The sequence below is a fragment of the Megalops cyprinoides genome, chromosome 7, assembly GCF_013368585.1.
Source record: "Megalops cyprinoides isolate fMegCyp1 chromosome 7, fMegCyp1.pri, whole genome shotgun sequence".
NCBI classification, from domain to species: domain Eukaryota; kingdom Metazoa; phylum Chordata; class Actinopteri; order Elopiformes; family Megalopidae; genus Megalops; species Megalops cyprinoides.
The window spans coordinates 12,833,674-12,854,105 of record NC_050589.1 but is presented as its reverse complement, the minus strand read 5'-3'; the positions used below and the strand labels follow the sequence as shown (position 1 = coordinate 12,854,105).

General features: G+C 47.0%; 1 protein-coding gene across 2 annotated transcripts in view; it reads left to right on the top strand.

Moving 5' to 3' along the window:
• Window positions 1-19,692, top strand: part of itpr3 (inositol 1,4,5-trisphosphate receptor, type 3) — a 44,426-nt gene extending 24,734 nt beyond the window's left edge. The window contains exons 24-58 of one of the 2 annotated variants that reach the window (XM_036532558.1): window positions 363-417; window positions 661-826; window positions 1,470-1,631; window positions 1,946-2,020; window positions 2,476-2,595; window positions 3,153-3,275; window positions 3,489-3,689; window positions 4,094-4,345; window positions 4,701-4,826; window positions 5,408-5,533; window positions 6,306-6,426; window positions 6,796-6,977; window positions 7,152-7,300; window positions 7,460-7,568; window positions 7,762-7,855; window positions 8,205-8,374; window positions 8,782-8,944; window positions 9,289-9,449; window positions 9,716-9,916; window positions 10,078-10,188; window positions 10,834-10,929; window positions 11,111-11,212; window positions 11,669-11,755; window positions 12,204-12,314; window positions 13,580-13,772; window positions 14,261-14,380; window positions 14,705-14,877; window positions 15,159-15,323; window positions 15,560-15,749; window positions 15,958-16,056; window positions 16,510-16,631; window positions 16,908-17,073; window positions 17,621-17,781; window positions 18,512-18,673; window positions 19,011-19,692. In XM_036532558.1, the coding sequence (XP_036388451.1) occupies window positions 363-417; window positions 661-826; window positions 1,470-1,631; window positions 1,946-2,020; window positions 2,476-2,595; window positions 3,153-3,275; window positions 3,489-3,689; window positions 4,094-4,345; window positions 4,701-4,826; window positions 5,408-5,533; window positions 6,306-6,426; window positions 6,796-6,977; window positions 7,152-7,300; window positions 7,460-7,568; window positions 7,762-7,855; window positions 8,205-8,374; window positions 8,782-8,944; window positions 9,289-9,449; window positions 9,716-9,916; window positions 10,078-10,188; window positions 10,834-10,929; window positions 11,111-11,212; window positions 11,669-11,755; window positions 12,204-12,314; window positions 13,580-13,772; window positions 14,261-14,380; window positions 14,705-14,877; window positions 15,159-15,323; window positions 15,560-15,749; window positions 15,958-16,056; window positions 16,510-16,631; window positions 16,908-17,073; window positions 17,621-17,781; window positions 18,512-18,673; window positions 19,011-19,127 (4,931 nt within the window). In that variant the 3' untranslated portion in view covers window positions 19,128-19,692. Of the gene's footprint in view, window positions 1-362; window positions 418-660; window positions 827-1,469; window positions 1,632-1,945; window positions 2,021-2,475; window positions 2,596-3,152; window positions 3,276-3,488; window positions 3,690-4,093; window positions 4,346-4,700; window positions 4,827-5,407; window positions 5,534-6,305; window positions 6,427-6,795; window positions 6,978-7,151; window positions 7,301-7,459; window positions 7,569-7,761; window positions 7,856-8,204; window positions 8,375-8,781; window positions 8,945-9,285; window positions 9,450-9,715; window positions 9,917-10,077; window positions 10,189-10,833; window positions 10,930-11,110; window positions 11,213-11,668; window positions 11,756-12,203; window positions 12,315-13,579; window positions 13,773-14,260; window positions 14,381-14,704; window positions 14,878-15,158; window positions 15,324-15,559; window positions 15,750-15,957; window positions 16,057-16,509; window positions 16,632-16,907; window positions 17,074-17,620; window positions 17,782-18,511; window positions 18,674-19,010 lie in introns of both variants that reach the window. The other variant, XM_036532557.1, reaches the window with a different exon arrangement.
• The last annotated feature ends 740 nt before the right edge of the window (window positions 19,693-20,432 follow it).

The following is a 20,432-nucleotide window of genomic DNA, read 5'->3' as shown; positions in this document are numbered from 1 at the left end:
TGCGGAAGTGTGAAAAATATTCTAACATATGACTGGAATTTTGTGTAAATCATACACATACTGGTAAATGCAGTTATCCTCTGAATTTCACGTGGTGCCATTCTGGTTTTATCATGAACTCAATAAGTTATCTGAAACAAGCCTGGTACGGACATTAACCCTTTCACACGTAACTTATTTTATGCTATGTAGCGCATGTGTTATGGTTCGTTATGTTTTCATTAGCGTAATTAAGCTTCTCATAGATTCCACTGCCGCTTTTGCTGTATGTTTTTTAATGTTAAATCATTGTTTCCTCTTCCTGGAAACACAGCATCTGCTAACCATCTTCCTAACCGTGTGTGTTATCTGCCCCCAACCAGCCACCCTCAACCTGCAGCGCATCGGAGAGCAGGCCGAAGCCATGTTTGGAGTGGGGTATGTGACACTGTGTGTGTGTGTGTGTGTGTGTGTGTGTGTGTGAGTGAAGGAGATATAGGATGCAGTAGAGTAGGGGGGCTGGGAGCAAATAAGTATATGTTATGTGTAAAATCATAAGTGTAGTATTACTCTCTCTGCTGCATGAAAGGAGTTTGGAAATGAGTGTATGTCTGTTTTTGCAGGAAGAGAAAGGGAACAGTATTGAGTGTGAGTATATGTCTGTGCCTGTCTGTGCTGCAGGAAAGGGAACAGCATTCTGGAGGTGGATGATGAGGGAGGACGCATGTTTCTGCGTGTGCTGATCCACCTCACCATGCATGACTATCCTCCTCTGGTCTCCGGTGCTCTGCAGTTACTCTTCAAGCATTTCAGCCAGAGGCAGGAGGTCCTGCAGACCTTTAAACAGGTACCGCACACTTTTAGAAAGGTACCACACACCTTCAGACAAGTACCATAGCAAACCTTCAGACAGGTACTGTTAGCACACTTTAAGACAGATGCCATAGCGCTCATTCAAACAAGTACCATATCACATCGTCAGGCAGGTACCACACAGTTGTGAACAGGTAGCACATTTCCACAAGCAAGTGCCCAGTGGCCTTCATAAATGATCGCTGTCGTGTTACAGCATTGGCTACTGGGAGCATTACTGTAGAGTGCGCTGTGCCTCTGAACATGAAATTGTTGTCATTTTCTTCTGTCACGTCATCGTTGGCAGTTTGGGTCTCTGGAACGGGTCTGGCTCTAGCTCTTGCTTCATTGTATTCATTTATATTGCAGTGAGTAATGAACAGATAGTTCTCACCTGTGCAAAGGTAGGGCGTGAGAGAACCAGTCTCTGCCCTTTCACAGAAGTATACAAACACTCAGATCTGCAATGAAGCTCTGAAAATACAATTTCTTTTCAAATTGACGGAAAGAGGCAGCAGCACTATGGAGAAGCCAACTGCCAGCTGTTTTATTTGGGCAAGGAAGCACCTTGTTTCCATTTAATCTGACGACTGGTTCTACCTTCTCTCTCCATCCCTTTGTGTCTCTCTGTCGTTCAGGTCCAACTGCTGATCTCAGCACAGGATGTAGACAACTATAAACTGATCAAGGCTGACTTGGACCGCTTGCGTACCATGGTGGAGAAATCAGAGCTGTGGGTGGAGAAGAAAGGAATGTCTGGAGGGGGCGAGGGAAAGAAGGACAAGAAAGACAAAGGAGAGGTGAGGGGTGCACCTGCCTCCTCTCTGCAGCCTACCTGCGAATCCTTCTTCTTTTCTTTCTCTGCTCTTCATGAAAGTGTATCCTCCAGGAAATCTTAAATCATTCTTCACAGTCATTCTAATCATTCTTTAAAATCAGAGCTGATGTCCACACAGGAAAGCAAAATAACTGGGTCTCCATGGCTGAAGGCTTTTTGTACATGCCGGCCTGTTAAGCTGCTGTTAAAATGCTGTTCTGTATCTGATATAGTAAAGGGATGTACTGTTGTGAGAGTTGGGCTGTGGTGATCAGGTCCCTCCGTGCTCCACACTAGGCTGTGTCTGAGGAGCCCACCCCCAAGAAGGAGAAGCCTGAGAAGAGCAACGAGAACTACCAGAGCGTCAAAGAGGTCAGAGACAGCTATGTGCGATGTGAATGGACCCGGACTGAGACTTAAGTTTCTTAAGAATTTGCATACCAGTTTGCCATACTATCATTTGTTATCATTTATTGCCACAATTTATGTTCAGTTTATTGTCATATAACAACAATAATTTATGGTCATAGAATTTATTATCAGATGACAGAGGTGATCAGAGTTCCCTTCAATGCAGGCACGCTTAGCCCTGATATGGGACACCCGCAGATGCATGTTAATTATGTTTTCCGCACGTGTGACCCCTCTTCAGTACGCAGTGTCTGTAACAGAGCCATGTGTGTGTGATTGTGTGTGTGTGTGTGTGTGTGTGTGTGTGTGTGTGTGTGTGTGTGTGTGTGTGTGTGTGTGTATATGTGTGCGTGTGTGTGTGTGTGTGTGTGTATGTGTGTGTGTGTCTGTGTGTGCGTGTCTGTGTGTGCGTGCAGATTCTGGAGCGCTTGAATAAGATGTGCAGCACAGGCGTGTGGAAGAAACAGCAGCGTCTCCTCAAGAACATGGGAGCCCACAAAGTGATGCTGGACCTCCTGCAGGTGTCCTACGACAAGGTAACACTGAGGCCATCCCGTTGCTGCACCCCACAGCGCACCAGCTGAAACTTACCAGACATGAGTGTCCGGGCTCTCCACATTCAGGCCTACTGTGTACGTTCTCCTGTCTAGCCCCTGGCTGAGGTCCCCACAAACTGAGGGTATTTAAACTGAGGGTATTTAACTCTAACTCACTGCATATCCTACGGTAGCACAGGAACAGGTGTATTCCTCCTGTTCATTGTCATTCATACAACAGTGTATGGTCAGTCCTCTGTGACTCTACTTTAATAAGGGAGAGTTGGCTGTTTTCATAAATTCATACAACACAAAAAACACATGGGACAATTTACCATCTCAAAGGCATGTACAAGCCTAGCAATTTTAGAGCTTTAGAGCAGCAGGCATGCTATAGCAGAGGCCTAATATTAGACACATTGTGTATAACAAAGATATTTTGAGAGAGTTCATGTTGTAATGTCCTTACATATAACATTGATGAAAATCATGCTTATTGATATCAATAACAGCAATCTCTCTCTCCCTCTCTTTCTCTGTCTGTCGCTCTCTCTTAGAATGACACCAAGATGCAGGAGATCATTAAGTTCACCCACCTTTTCCTGCAGAGGTTCTGCACGGGAAACGCAGAAAACCAGGTCCTCTTACACAAGCACCTGAACCTCTTCCTCAACCCAGGGGTGAGTGACAGCTCTGATAGGTGGAGCTGATGAATCAGTGAATAAAACCCCAGTCAGATTAAAACACGGAGCTGGCATTACAGATGCGGGCAGGATTGTGGGATCTCAGTCCGCATTCAAAGCTCTGACCCCTTCTGACTCATTCTTCTCGCTCCACCTTTCCTGCCATGCTTTCCCCATCCCTCACTGTCCCTCTACATCCCCCTCCTGCAGCTCCTGGAGGCTGAGACAATGCAGCACATTTTCAGCAATAACTACCAGCTGTGCACGGAGATCAGCGAGACGGTGCTGCAGCACTTCATACACTGCCTGGCCACCCACGGCCGGCACGTGCAGTACCTCAACTTCCTGCACACCATCATCAAGGCCGAGGGCAAGTACGTCAAAAAGTGCCAGGACATGATCATGACTGAGGTGAGCCCTGTCTCTTTCTTTTCTCTCTGTCTCTCTCTCTTTACCTCTGTCTGTCAGCAGTGAGACTAGTAAAAGTTGTCTGATCTTAAAAGCCATTTGCAATGTTTAGAGTTAAGGGGCAGTATTACCAGCATTAAGCATATTATTCACTACAGCAGAATGATACAGACGGCAATACTACTCTGTTAGTTCCCCTAATCTGCTTCCTGCGAGTGGGACTAATAACCAGGGGACTGTGAGAGAAATGTGTCAAAGAATAAGGATTTCTTATGGTTAGCTAGTATATCATTGTCTCCCAGTGTGGCTGTGACACCGGGTGTATCTCTGCAGGTTGTAGTCATATCGTTGAAAGGTAATGCATTAGCTGGGTCTCCCATGGTAACTGGCTCCCTTTGTGGTCCTAGCTCACCAACGCTGGCGAGGATGTGGTGGTCTTCTATAACGATAAGTCATCGTTCGCCACTATGCTGGAGCTGATGGCGGAGTCTCGCGAGGGCGTGCAGGAGAAGAGCCCCTTGCGTTACCACATCTCCCTGGTGGAGCTTCTGGCCGCCTGCGCCGAGGGCAAGAACGTCTACACCGAGATCAAGTGCACCTCGCTGCTGCCCCTAGAGGACGTAGTGAGAGTGGTCACCCATGAGGACTGCATTACTGAGGTAACCTCCAGCTATGGGTTCCACAGCAGGCATCTTTACGCCAAAGCAGGAGGTGCTGCTTTAGTTTGAAGCACCAATGTGTGCATAGCACAGACAATGGACCATACTGTCATTTTATATTCAGTATTTTTGTATTGATTTGTTCTTTGCTTTAATAATTAATCAAGTTCCAGTCCAGATTGAGTAGGATATAGCTATACATATACATTAGCTATACAGGGAAGGCTTGTCTAATTTACATTGTTTCTGTATCAAACAGCTTTTTAAAGGAACACTTCTATAATTGACTACTTGTAGTTGTGTTAATCCCCCATACAGTAAAAGTGATATCTGCCATGCATGGTATCTTCCGTAGGTGAAAATTGCCTATGTGAATTTTGTGAACCACTGCTATGTGGACACAGAGGTGGAGATGAAGGAGATCTACACCAGCAATCACATCTGGAATTTATTTGAGGACTTCACTGTGGACATGGCCAGGGTAAGTCTCTGTCCCTTTTTGGTAGTTCTTGTCATTCTAATAACTGCTGAGATGATCAAAACACTCCTGTGCGCCCTGATTTCCTTTTTCAGGGTGTGGTTTGTGGTCTGATTGTAACATGAGGTCAAAAGGGCCACACCAATGAGATTCAGAAAGGAGCCAAAAAACAACACTAAACATCCTGAGAGACTGTAACCTAAACCCCAAAAAATAATTCCTGCAACAAAATGGATGTTTAATATAAACACAAACAACAATAGTTCTCAAAAAATGAATTGAAAAAACAATGACTGTAACAGTAAAGAGCCTCACTGGTGTTATGAGAAAAGGGAAAATTATGTTTGCTAGCCAGCAAATTATAAGTTTAACAAAACATTGAAGAGGGTGTTCTTACAGAATATCAAAATACACTTTCATAACTCTAACATAAAAAACAAAAACAACCAAACAGTCAACATTGTTCTGATTATTCAGGTAATAGAAAAAAATAATCAGTGACCAAAATCTACTTCCAAAAATAATGTGAAGAATTTCAAGTGTTTCATGGTAGCTCAGATTCCTCCTTAACTCTCTGTCTTCAGGTGTGTAACAAGAGAGAGAAGCGCTTGTCAGACCCAGTGCTGGAGAAGTATGTCATCAATGTGGTACTGGATACCATCAATGCCTTCTTCAGCTCCCCTTTCTCTGAGAACAGCACCTCCCTGCAGGTCAGTGTCCACCAAGACATTATAGTTATTCATTTATACTGCTAAATTCTTATTTGTCTTAAGGTTAAGGGGGGTAAAACAGCAGGGTGTTATGTGAGAATGGAACCGTCAACATTTGGGTTGCAAGCCGCAAGCACTCTGCTGTACTGCTGCCTGTACTACAGGAAGTGAGGTAAATGTGGCCAGAGTGATCTGTGGCTCAGATAACTGATAACTCTTACCTAAGTGGCAGTCCACACCCCAGTGCTCATCTTTTTCATCTGACCACAGAAACGCTGTGGTAACAGTCTGCAGCTCCTGGACTCGTGTCACACAGTAGGATGTAGAATTTCAGGTCAAAGCTGATGACTGTTCAGCGGTGGTGCCTACCAGAATAAAATCTGCTTTAACATCAGTACTGGGCTCCAGCAGCAAATATTTAAAAGCAGTGTTCCTCTGGAAGATGGTAGGGAAGCAGTTACCATAAATGCTCAAGGAAAAGCCCCTTGCTGTCCTGCTAATTCATTCCTAAGACTTGCATTTTTGGTGCTATAGTTTTGTATGTGCATGCTGCTCCTAGTTATATGAAGTAACATAAACTGTGCTGCCACAAGGAATAGAGGATGACTGTGTTGCATTGACATGGCTGGAATTTATTTCCTTGGCAGAGAGTTTGTGTAATGCATCGGTTTCGTGTATGTGCACTGAATGCTTTTTTGCCAGGTATGTGTAACACAGTGTGGCACAGTAATAAGTATGTGAGAAGTCCTTTTCCTTCTCTGTTTCTACTCAGACTCACCACACCATTGTGATCCAGCTGTTGCAGTCGAGTGTCCGCCTGCTGGACTGCCCTTGGTTGCAGCAGCAGCATCGCAGCCTGGTGGAGAACTGCATTCGAACCCTGGCCATGACCGGTGAGGGGGCAGTATTGCCAGGGGATGTGTTTAGCCTTCATTGGCTAGAGTCAGGGCTAAATGAAGGAAGCCATGGCAAGGATAATCAAGCACATGGATCATTCACAAAGTGTTTTTATTGAATTATTTAAAAATGAATGCAAACTGCACATGCCTACATGTTCATCCTGGATGATTATGGATAATCTGCAAACCAGGCCAAATGTTTTTATCTGAAATTGATGATCTTTTTGTTTAAAGCATATTATATATTTATAGAAGTAACCAAACCATTGAATGCATATCAATAATGTTAACATAAAATGCTGTCAGAGACGTTGAGACTTGCCCTGATCACCTGTACACTGCCTGTTTTTTGTGTTCTGGCAGCAAAGAGCCGCTCAATCACGCTGCCCATGGACCTGGACTCCCAGATCAGCACCATGCTGAGCACGAGCGCGTTGAGCTCCCTCACCCGCAGTAACCCCAACTACAAGAGTTCCTCCCGCTCCAACCGCCCTGCTGCCCCCAACAACCCCTGGGACTACAAGAACATCATTGAGAAACTGCAGGTCTCCTTCTCCTCTCTCTGCCCCCCCCCCCCCCTTCTCCACTTGGCCCATCTTCCTGTCTGTTACTCTTCAGTTTGACTTTCACTCTTCACACTTTCTCCCATCCCCGATCGATCCCTCCTCACGCCACTGTCTCTGGCTACACCTTTCCTCTCTTTTCTGTTCTGTCTGTAGGACATCATTAACACTCTGGAGGAGCGGCTGAAGCCCCTGGTGAACGCGGAGCTCTCAGTGCTGGTGGACGTCCTGCAGCAGCCCGAGCTGCTCTTCCTGGAGGGAACAGATGCCCGAGCTCGCTGTGAATCTGGAGGCTTCATATCCAAGTCAGTGAGCTTGCGTGTGACTGTGACTGTAAATATGAGTGTGACTGTGAGTGAATGCATCTGTGACTGAATGTAACTGTTTTGCGTTGGTCAGGTTTCTGAGTCTCACGGAAACATGACTATGAATGAGTGTAACTGTGGGTGTTTGTGGTTGCTCAGGCTTATCCAGCACACCAAGGCCCTGATGGGGTCAGAGGAGAAGCTCTGTATCAAGGTTCTCCGGACCCTGCAGAAGATGCTGATCCGCACCTTTGACTTTGATGAGAGGGTGAGAGAACAGACGCACAAGTTTTTGGAGGGGAGAGCTTTCTGCAGTATTGAGCCACATACTGGGTACTGAGGCTACGGTACATAGCCATGTAGCGAGGCTATGGTGCAGGACTTAGCCATATACTGAGGCTACACTACAGCACTGCGGCAGACCCTGTGCATTTCACCCTCTTTCTCTCCCTCTCTCTCAGGGCTTTGCACTAAGGAAAGTGCTGCTGCAGAATTATCTCTTCAACAATAAGAAGGGCAGCAGTAAGGCGGAGCTGGCAGAGCTGGGAGGGGCAGGTACACAGGAATACGGCCAGCTTTTACAAGTCTCACTGCTGCATCTTTGTATGATGTTTATGGCATCGTATTTTTAAAGGATTTTTGTATTGGGTGTATATTGTGACTGTGTCCAATCTCTGCATGTCCACCTCTACGTGTGCGTGCGTGTGTGCTTGCATGCTTGCCTGCATGTGTGTATATGTGTGTGTGTTTGTGTGTGTGTGTGTGTGTGTTTGTTTGTGTTTGTGTGTGTGTGTTTGTGTGTGTTTGTGTGTGTGTGTGTGTGTGTGTGTGCGTGTGTGTGCGTGTTTGTGTGTGTGTGTGTGTGTGTGTGTGTGTGTGTGTGTGTGTGTGCGTGTGTGTCTAGACGGGGAGCGGGACTGGGCTGCAGTTGCTGCAGTACAGTGTCGCCTGGACAGGGAAGGGGGCACACGGCTGTTTACGGACCTCATCATGAGCACCAAGAACGACAAGATTTTCCACGAGAGCATCCAGCTGGCCATCTGCCTCCTGGAGGGGGGCAACACCGAGATCCAGGTGAGGCGCACACACACACACACACACACACACACACACACACACACACACGTACACACACACACACACACACACAAGTCTGACTTCCATGCACACATGTTTACTATCACAAATGCAGACCCAGTCAGAACCACTCAGCTGAAGCTGAAACGGTAGCAGGACAAACAGGGCACCCTACAAAACAACTGAGGCTATGCTACAAGACTTAGCCTTATACTGAGGCTATGCTACAAGACTTAGCCTTATACTGAGGCTATGCTATAGGACTTAGCCGTGTATTGAGCCTTCACTACAGAGCTTAGCCATGTACCGAGGCTATACTACAAGACTTGTACTGAGATGACACTGTGGGACTTAGCGAAATACTGATGCTCCATTCCTCAGCCCTGTGTCTCCCATTGCCACAGAACTCCTTCTACAAGCTGATGATGGGTGACAACAAGTCAGAGAAGTTCTTCAAGGTCCTGCACGACCGCATGAAGAGCGCTCAGCAGGACATCAAGGCCACAGTGTCAGTCAACGTGGGAGAAATGAGCAACAAAGCAAAGGACAGCAAGGACCTGGAAACAAGTGAGAGAGTCACCAGACTACTGGATTCGAAGTAGTCTGCCTTTCACTGTGACACACAGAAGAAGAACCCAGACTCCTGTACAGATACGCTTAAATGAGGTCATTGTGTTGTAGTGATGCAGCAACCATCAGCAACATCACTTCATTAAACTTCTCCCTAGGATGAATGGGGAAGGAGACTGGATCTCATTCAGTTTATAATACAGCCCGACTTTGTGCCATTATCTAAAGCATGTTGTGGGCTCCTCTGTTCAATAAAGGTAGGAACGGAGCTTTCAATATGAAACACATGGAGATTGCTGTGTGCTCAATAGCTGCGTGTCCGATCCCCGTGTGTCCAGCAGGTACCCCAGGGCTGGTGCTCCCGCTGTCCGACTCCGCCCGTTTGTCCAGTCTCCCGGAGCAGAGGGAGGTGGAGACGGAGATGGGCCCTGCTGTGAGCATCATGAAGCCCATCCTGCGGTTTCTGCAGCTGCTGTGCGAGAACCACAACCAGGACCTGCAGGTCGGCAAGCCGTCTTCGCCCGGCTGATCTCAGATCAGTACGCAGCGTGTCTCACTCAACATGCTCTCACGTGGCAATTCAACTGGGAGATGATTAGATAGCGGCACTGACAAAATGTGATTGGGAATTTAGCCAGGACAGGACAAACCAGACTTTGCCATGGTGCCAAGTGCCATGGGATGTTTAGTGGCTGCAGTCTGTCAGGACCTCGGTTTTTTTACGGTTTCCTCCGAAACCCTTATCTCTCTTGCCTTCTGGGACCTCAGAACTTCCTGCGCTGCCAGAACAACAAGACCAACTACAACCTGGTGTGTGAGACGCTGCAGTTCCTGGACATCATGTGCGGAAGCACCACAGGGGGGCTGGGTCTCCTGGGCCTCTACATTAACGAGAGGAACGTGGACCTGATCACCCAGACCCTGGAGACGCTCACTGAGTACTGCCAGGGACCCTGCCAGGAGAACCAGGTCAGGGGGCAGGGGGTAGAGCTACGATGATCTGTCCAATCAGTGTCTCTCCTGATCAACATAAATGAAAAAATTCTGAGAGCTGAATTGTGGCTTCTGAAATAAAATAATGACACCCCCCTCTCTCACCCTCTCTTTCTCTCTCTCTCTCGCTTTCACAGACTTGCATTGTGACCCATGAGTCGAACGGCATTGACATCATCACAGCCCTCATCCTTAATGACATCAGCCCCCTGTGTCGCTATCGCATGGAGATGGTGCTGCAGCTCAAGGTTACGCTCAACTGCTTGCAGGCCTGAAACACAGACCTGTCCTACACCCCAAACCACAAACCACAGACTTGTCTTACACCCCAAACCACAAACCACACACCTGTCCTACACCCCAAACCACAAACCACAGACCTGTCTTACACATTACACCAGAACCATAAACCACAGAGCTCCCTTCCTACACCCCTTATAGGTCCTTAATGCACAGGAATCTTGTCCTACTGTAAACCCCTGAACCATAGATATAACATGGTATTCAAACCATATGACTTCTTTTCCCCTGAATGATTGTCCACATCATTATGCACACATTATGCAAGCTTTTCAACAGCTTCATGGTTGTATACTGTGTATAAAAACATTAGGTGCTAAGCAGACTCCCATAATCAGGGATCTGCTCATTGTGTGACCAAAATATTCCACATTTTGTGCTGTCTAAATGTATTCATAGGTGTTTATAAATACCTGTAAGTAAAGTACAGTGGGGAGAGGTGTAGGTAAAGGACCTCACTTGAGGGGTAAAGCAGGGTCTTCCCAGGATTCTGATTGGTCCAGAATTCAGCATGGAAACCACAGCAGCCTGCTGTGTCAGAGAGGCATGTGACCCTGGATGGAGAGGAGTCAGCTTTCTCTCTCTGCCTCCAGGATAATGCCTCCAAACTGCTGCTGGCCCTGATGGAGAGCAGACATGACAGCGAGAATGCAGAGAGGATCCTGTTAAACCTTCGACCCCAGGAGCTGGTCAGAACGTGGCTCACTCCCTCTCTCCCTCTCTCCTTCTCTCTCTCTCTCACTCCCTTCCAGAACACTCTGTAATGACCGCTCTTTCTCTTGATGACGTTTTAACAGAAGTGAGGATGAAATACAAAGCATACTGCGTTATTCAGTGTGTAACCCGCCAGCGCTGTGTTTGGGCCCGCAGGTGGAGGTGATAAAGAAGGCGTACCTGCAGGAGACGGAGTGTACGGGTGCAGAGGTGTCGCCCCAAGAGGTTGGCCACAACATCTACATCCTGGCACTTCAGGTACGGGTTCCTACCCCATTAACAACCCCCCCCCAGCAGCCTGTAATCCTTCTTCTCCTGCCTGATTGCTGAAGCTGTGCAGGAAGCTGTGAGTAGAGGAAGCGAAAACCAGTTTGGTGCTGGACTTGGCATTAGCGGGCCAGTAGGAGGCAGTCTTCCCTCTGTACAAAGTGGAAAACCGATGTGCTAATGTACTGAGGGACACACTGTGCTGCAACTGTGCTGAGGGAGAAGCCTTCCCTCAGACAAGACATTAAAACGAGACCCTGGCTCTCTGGCCTTTATAGAGCCCGTTGCGCTCATTGAAAACATAATGCTTGGAACCCCAGATTTCCAACTGGATGTCTGCACTCCTGACCACCTGATCATCCCATGTACTGTTTTGGCTATGCAGTCTCTTGCTTTTGGTCTTTCTCTATAGTTGTCCATTCTAATGCCTGTCTGTTCCGTCTGTAGTTGTCTAGGCACAACAAGGTCCTCCTGCATCTGCTGAAGCCCCCAAAACGAACTAAGGATGAGGAGGAGGAGGGCATCTCTTCCATGGTGATTCCCGCTCTTCTACAATCATTCACACCAACATACTCTCACACACTGTCTTACACATCCTCACACTCACACTCACACTCACACTCACACTCATTCTCACATTTACACTCTTACACACAAAGACTCACACCCAAACACACTCATACATTCATAGACATACTCATACTCACATGCTCTTCAACACACACATATACACACACTCACACACTCTTACACACTCACACTTGTGTGAGTTGAACTCACCATGGATTGCAGCGTCCGTATTCAGTTTCTATATGAAGAAAGTGGGTGACTTAACTGCCCGTTGCTGTAAGATGGACTTCTTTCATATTTCTTCCATAGCTCTTCATGTGTCTGTTGAGCTGGCACTCTACTCCATACTGTGTGACTCTGAAGCGTTTTCCTCTGAGGGGCTCACAGCCTGTTCACTCTGCTCTGCCTGCAGCTGAACCTGAATAACCGGCCGCTGTCCCAGATGCTGAAGTCCACGGTGCCGGCCGAGCAGGAAGAGCAGGACCCTCTGGAGTACTACGAGAAGCACACGGCACAGATCGAGGTCTGCGAAGGCTGATCTACTGCATCTCTACCACTCATTACATTACGTTACAACCATTTAGCAGACGCTCTTATCCAGAGCGACTTCCAGCACAAAAGAACAGAAGTGTATCCATTGCAGTTAAATGAGCAACAGTGTCAGACTAGGCTAACAACACTCCCAGACCAGTGAGTGTGAGCATAACGCTATTCAAGCCCTAGTCTGTAATGTCTGTCCCCCTGCAGCTTCTCTGCCCATCTGCATGTATGAATGTTTATTTTACAACCATGTGATCCAGGGAACTGTGTGTGAACTGCACTGCAGAAATACACATTAAATACTATCAGCTTACTGAAGGAGTTCAACCATAGTCCCTTGATCACAAGTGTAGCAGTCTCCCAGCTGGAATTCAAACCTACAACCTTCCGCCAGCTGCTTTACTTGAGAACGTAACTTTAGAAAAATGTAAAACTAAAGCAAATTTACATTTACATTTACATTTATTTATTTAGCAGACGCTTTTATCCAAAGCGACTTACAAAAGTGCATACAGTAAGTACAGCGACAGTACGGGGACAGGATGTGTACAGTTCCACAATGAGACAGTTCTCAGCTGAGAGCAAGGTCTGTTTGAGGACACAGTACTATCTGATTTGTACAATTACAGCCTATAGGGCAACTAATACGATACACTTTCAAACGGCAAACTTCAACAACTTCAAACGGCACAATGAGCGTCAGGGTAAAGGCGGCAACAAGAGACAAAATTTAAAAGCACAATTTAAAAAGCACAGCGATTTACGACAGCACTGATGGGTGGGGGGGGGGGGCAGCAATTGTGTGCTGGGTCAGTCCAGGTAGAGTCTGAAGAGGTGCGTCTTCAGGCCCCGTCTGAAGGAATGGGGTGAAGAAGCTGTCCGTAGCGAGACCGGGAGTTCGTTCCACCACTGGGGAGCGATGTAGGTGAAACGCCGATGTCTGGCAGAACGAGCACCTCCTGCCTTGACCATGCAGGGAGCAAGGCGTCCAGTTGCTGCTGAGCGCAGGGGTCGGGCTGGTGTGTAGGGCTGGATGAGTTCTTGGAGGTAGGCAGGGGCTGTCCTGTTGACTGCAGAGAAGGCGAGGGTCAGGGTCTTGAATCTGAATCTTGAATCTGAATCACATGGTAAAATGAATTGTGCAAATTTAAAGATTGTGGGATCAAATGTTTAAGATCCCCTGTGTCACATGCCGTGACGCTTGTCATCATGTAGTGATTTGAATGTTTTTGCTTGGCGCATGCTCAGATCGTGCGGGAGGACCGCAGCATGGAGCAGATCGTGTTCCCGGTGCACCCCATCTGCGAGTTCCTGACGGAGGAGTCCAAGTTCCGTGTGTTCAACACCACGGAGCAGGACGAGCAGGGCAGCAAAGTCACACACTTCTTCCAGCAGACCTCCTTCCTGCACAACGAGATGGAGTGGCAGAAGAAGCTACGTAGTGGGTGGCTCTCTCTCTCTCTGTCTCTCTTCCTCCCTTTCTTTCTATTTCTATCTCTTTTCTCTCTTTCTCTGCCTCCCTTCCTCTCTCTCTCTCCTCCTCCCTCTCTATTTCCTCTTTGTCTCCTCCGCTCTCTCTCTGCCTGTCCTCTCCACTGTCTTCTCTCTCTTTCTGCCTCTCTGTCCTCCCTCTGTCCCTCTGTCTCTCCCTCTGTTCTAGGCTGGCCCTGTGTGACCCATGTTACCTTTGTCTCCCCCTTGTGTTTATTTTAGGCAGTTGCATATGTTCTAGGCTAGCGCCATGTTGCCCATGTTACCTTCGTATCCCCCTAGTGTTTATGTTAGATAGTTGTGTCTGTTCTAGGCTAGCACTGTCTGACTCACATTATCTTTGAGTCCCCCTTGTGTTTATTTTAGATAACTGCATCAGATCTTGGCTGGCTCTGTGTTGCCCACGTCACCTCTGTCTCCCTCTTGTGTTTGCAATAGGTATGCCAGTGTTGTACTGGTTCTCACGAAGAATGACTCTGTGGGGCAGCATCTCTTTCAATCTGGCCGTTTTCATCAACTTGATCATCGCCTTCTTCTACCCCTATGACTCAGGACAAGGTGTGTGTGTGTCTATGCACGTGTGTGTGTGTGTGTGTATGTGTTTGCGTGTGTGCCTGTTAACATGCATGTGTGTGTGTGTCTGTGTATGTGTGTGTGTCTGTGCACGTGCGTGTGTGTGTGTGTGTGTGTGCGTGCGTGTGTGCCTGTGCCTGTGCACGTGCATGTGCGTGTTTGTGTCTCTGTACGTGTATGTGTGTGTCTGTGCACGTGTGTATGTGTGTGTATGTGTGTTTGTATGTGCGCGTATGTGTGTCTCTATGCCTATCTGTGTGCGTGTTGTGTGTTTGCTTGTTTTAAAGGTGGCTGTTGCTGTGTCCTCAGGCGCAATCGACTCCTCTCTGCTCTCCATGTTATTCTGGGGGTTCGCGGGTCTCTCCGTGATGGGCCTGTTCTCTCAGCGTTACGGTCTGCGGCCGCTCACCGTTGCCCTCATCCTGCGATCCATTTACTACTTCGGCATCGGCCCCACCCTCATCCTGCTAGGAACGCTCAATGTAAGTGGGATTTGCGCCTGTCTGGGTGTCCACCACTGCAGCACCGACAGTCAGCTGAATGTGTCTGCTCAAAGGAAGCTCTGCCCGCTGAAGGATAGATTACAGAGCCATGGATACACGTCAGGGTTAAAATTTGATAAATGAACAACATAAGGTAAAACCACCAAACTCCATTTTGAATGACTATAAGCCCCCTACAGTAAGACCCGGGGAATGGGAGAATGATTACTGGGTTTGAGTTGTAATTTCGGTTACCCCCTGACTCTTCCTGCCCCTTGCAGCTGATCAATAAGATTGTTTTCGTGGTGAGCTTCGTGGGAAACAACGGCACCTTCATCATGGGCTATAAAGCCATGGTGATGGACATGGAGTTCCTCTACCACCTGGGCTATGTGCTGACCAGCACACTGGGCCTCTGCGTCCACGAGCTCTTCTACAGCATCCTAGTGAGTATTCATTCACTCACTCAGTCACGCATCTGTCACTCACCTATCATTCATTCAGTCCTTCTTTCATTTGTTCAATCAGCCATGCTCAAGTGCATGTTCATTCACTCACTGACCTGTTCATTCATTCTAGTGTGCATTCACTCATTCAGTGTGGACACACTGACACGTTGCATGCTGTGTACTGCGTGGACAATGACACAGATGCGCTGTGTATGCCTTTGCCTTCTGTTCAGCTGTTTGACCTGATCTACCGGGAGGAGACCCTCTTCAATGTGATCAAGAGCGTGACGCGTAACGGCCGCTCCATACTGCTGACCGCTCTGCTGGCCCTCATCCTGGTCTACCTCTTCTCCATCGTGGGCTTCCTCTGTCTCAAGAATGACTTCATCATGGAAGTCGACCGCTTGCCCCTTCCTCACGAAGGTACTCACAGTCACACCTCCAGCAGGAAGCAGGAAGTGCCCCTGTGTCAGTGCACTGTGTGTGAGCATAGAGTAACCTGCTGTGATTGGCCAGAAGTAGCATGCATGTCTGTGAGTGTACAGTAACCTGCTGTGATTAAACCAGCAGTAGCATGCTTGTCTGTGAATGTACAGTAACCTGCTGTGATTGGTTATTCTTGTTTGGGCAGTGAGTGGACATGAGGAAGCATCCAAGGACTTCCTGAAATCCTGCAGTGGGGATGGAGTTAGCTGCACTGCAGAGGACAGAGTGTCTGCCCTGTCTCAGGGTTGGTGCTGCACTGATACCAGCGACCACAAACAGGACCATCTATCATATACTTAAACAAAAATCACAGACTGTCACCATATATCATATACTTTAATAATGATGACTTGCTCAATTCAAAGATTACCTTCTATCGTATATTTAAACAGTGATCACATTCTCAAATAAAATATTACCGTCTATCATGTCAGACAGTTGTATCACACACAGAAGTGTGAGATATTGTACAAACATACAATAATAGTGATTATAATAATGGACGTTAGTTTTTTTTATTCGGTAATTTCAGAAGCAAAAGACAATGATCATGTTTAATCATATTCCTCAAAGAGCCTATTTAGAACAGGGAGAAAGAAGCTGAGTTAAGTAATGATGGTATTAAGTGAACTGCAGCCATGAAGTCAGTGTTTGCTGAGTGGGAACTAAAGTGATCATGGTCCATTCCCTTGTACAGAGGAAGAGGACAACACCGAGCGTGCCTGTGACACTCTGCTCATGTGCATTGTCACGGTTTTGAACCATGGGTTGCGGAATGGAGGTGGAGTTGGAGATGTACTACGCAAGCCCTCTAAAGATGTATGGAAGCACATATGCATGCACACACACACACACACACACACATATGCACTCACAGTCATTCATTGTATTACTTTCTCACTTACACAAGCATGCAGATACACACATGTATACAGGCATACAGTTACACTCAGTCACTCACTAATCACACTCAGTCACCAGAGCATGCATGCATATGCATGGAAACACGCACACTCATGCATACACACACTGTCACTCGCTCGCTCACATACATTGCTGCATGTCTCTGCATGTCATTCTCTGTGTGTCCTCCAGGAGGCACTGTTCCCAGCACGTGTCGTGTACGACCTGCTCTTCTACTTCATCGTCATCATCATCGTCCTGAACTTGATCTTCGGGGTGATCATCGACACCTTCGCTGACCTGCGCAGTGAGAAGCAGAAGAAGGAGGAGGTCCTCAAGACGACCTGCTTCATCTGTGGTGAGACACAAACAAGGGTGCATGTCCACACTGCCTACACAGGCTCCCACAGGCAGCACGGGGCCTGGGAGGATGGACAGGAGTCAAAGAGAGGAGAACACATGAAGTCAGCTAGCAAGCAAACTGTGTGCTTAAGGGCAAGCTTCACTGCTAATACCGTAGCTCGTTCTAAAATGCTCCTGGGCCCATAAATGACGTTTAGTTTTATTTGAACGAACGTCAAGAGTGGCATCCAGTCTGCACGTTTTGACTGATGATTGGCTGTTGAGAAGGTCAAAGGTCAGGTTCAGATGTATCAAAGCCTTATGCAACCAGATTTGAGGAAACGCGGGAAAGTGTGTCTGCACAGTTGGGGCAAACAGGCCGTGGAGTCAGAGGTCATGTGCTCCAGCGGCCATCAGAACCCTTCTGTTGAAGGAGAGATGGATTTTGTCCAGACAGTTTGTCCAGTGGATAGCTTGACGATGGATGTGCTGTGTTGCCTGTGCTAGCTTTTACTTTGGGGGGAAGTCCGCATGTGAACAGCAGCTTTGTGTCTGCCCTGCAGGCCTAGAGAGGGACAAGTTTGACAACAAGACAGTGTCCTTTGAGGAGCACATCAAGGTGGAACACAACATCTGGAACTACCTGTACTTCATCGTTCTGGTGAGGGAGAAGAACAAGACGGACTACACAGGACCGGAGAGCTACGTGGCCCTCATGATCAAGGTCACCACTGCGACATCCTGCAGCACCTCAGCATAAGTGCACTTTACCAGGCAGAAATAATGTCGCTCACATATGTAAGCACAGGTTAAGAATATTACAAAACCTTCTGTAATGATGAAAGGCTTATTCAAGGGCATAGTGTGAGTACTCATGTATAGATTCATGTAATTTCTTATCTGTGTGTGTAGATTCCACAGCTTGTCACTCACAGTGAGGAGGGGTAGTTAATGAAGAAAGAAATCCAAGTCTGCGCCACTCACAGATCAACTCATGATTGCATAAAATACCAGTGGAGATTTATTGGAAGCATATGTTGTAATATATGCAATACCAGTCAAAAGTCTGGACACACCTGATTAGGATAATGGAGAACATTATTACAAGACATTTTGACCTAAAGATCATGCTTAAATGCTTGAAATGTATTTCATAGTCAAATATAAATATTGAAGTTGATGTCTATGTATGAATTTCTTTCCAAAAAAAATTTCAATTTTAAAAAATATTTTTTGGCTACTTTGAAGAATCTAAAATATAAGATTTTGATTTGTTTAACAGTTTTTTGGTCACTGCATAATTCCATTTGTGTTATTTCATAGTTTTGATGTCTGTACTATTATTTTAAAATGTGGTAAATAGTAAAAATAGAAAAACCCTTCTATGAGTCAGTGGCAGGTACTGTATGTTGATATGTTTGAATGTTGATGTATTTTCCCTCTCCGCCACTCAGAATAAGAACCTGGACTGGTTCCCGCGCATGCAGGCCATGTCCCTGGTGGTGACGGACGGCGACGGGGAGCAGAACGAAATGAGGAACCTGCAGGACCGCCTGACCTCCACCATGAGGCTGGTGTCCCACCTCACCACCCAGCTGAGCGAGCTAAAGGAACAGGTAGGTCACACGTCACCACTCAGCTGACTGAGCTGAACAGGTAGCGCAGTTCAGCCAGGCCAGTATAGGCAACACAGGTAGCCAGGGCCCCACAAAGAGAGCATGTGTGAAGCACATGAGTATAGCATGTCTTCTGGGAAAAACAGTTTTTCTGCCCAGATAATACTATAATGTGGGAAAGTGTGGATGTCTGTGGTGATGAGCAAGAGGCAGGTGGTGTGGCGTGAGGTGGGGTTTCTCTGAAGCCCCTCCCTCGTTTGCTGCTCTGACCCTGGCAGCCAATGGGGATGGAGCCTGTGCTGGGACATTCTGACAGAGTGTCTCGTGTCCCGTGCAGATGACCGAGCAGCGGAAGAGGAGACAGAGGATGGGCTTCGTGGACGTGCAGACGGGGACGAACTCAGTGGCGCCCTCTGGAGCCGGCGGGGGGAACCACCAAATTATCAAAGCCTAACGTCCACCGAGCCGCCTCCTGTGTTTGTGGAAGAAACACGACTCAGCTGTGACACTAACATTGCTATGATATTGCTGAAAAGTAGAGCGAATATTACAGCTTAGCTGGGAGGCGACTGGCCTGAGGAAGCAGACTGTCTGAGTGAAGGCCCCCCTCTTCCCAAAAGCACCGCACCCCACTCACAGAAGAAGCGCTGGAATATGATTGGACACAGAGTAGTCACATGACATTTCATCACAGAGACCGACTCACAGCCACATCTGCCATGGAATGTTAGTCTGTGCTCTAGCACCAGTGTCTTTAGCTCCTGTATTGCCCGGTGCAGCTTACTGTGGAGGTGTGACACCCCTGTTTAAATTCAGATACTCAGGCTTGAAAGGGTCAATATGTTCAAGATCTGTGTGTTTATTTCATTGACTATGACACCATTCAGCTGTGTGAATGCTTGGCTTCCTCTTCTAAGGGGCAATGTACTCAGTTCTACTTTTCTTCATATTAAACACTGGCTTTCCTAAAAAGGAGAGGGGGATGGTCACCATATGCAGGACTCACTTCTTTTTCAAAAACCTGCCATGGATTGTACCTTTTAATTCTGATTCTTTCCTTTTCTGCTGCTGACTAACCAATGACAGCTGAAAGCAGAGAGAGAGATGAAAGAGAGTTATATATATAAACTTATTTGGGAATTATCTTGCAGTTACAGTATCTTCTGTGTCCTTCTTTGACACTGTTTGTTCTAAACGTACATTCTTGTCCTTGTTGTGCAACCACAACCATTCTATGTACTGAGCAGATATTCAGCTCCTGCATTCTGTCAGTCCTCTGCACTTTGTTGTCCTGGAGGAAAGACTGTTCTGGTGTGTAACAGGAAACTGTTTTCTGCCTGCGTTGCTATGCCAGCTATGTATTTTCAGTCTTCAGCCATGCCACTTATTGAATGTTCAGAATGAATCAGCACTTTGGGTGCGATGCACAAAGAGCTGAATATCTAGTCATTATATAGGATATCTGTGGTGAAGCTATCCATGGGATTCAATGCCCACACTCTAGCTGAAACTACTATGTTGTGCTATCTACTGCCATTTGCAAAAACATTCTCTTCACTGTTTTAACATGTTAGTATCCGGATATGGTGTGAGTGCTTCATGAGTATATTTGCTCCTGTGTATGTGTGTGTGTGTGTGTATACTGTATATATGTATGTGCGTGCATGTGTGTATGAGTTCATGTGCCCACCTTTGTAAGAGAGATTATTTTGTGAGGCAACACCAATAAAGAACCTTTTGAAAAGTGAGAAAATGTCCC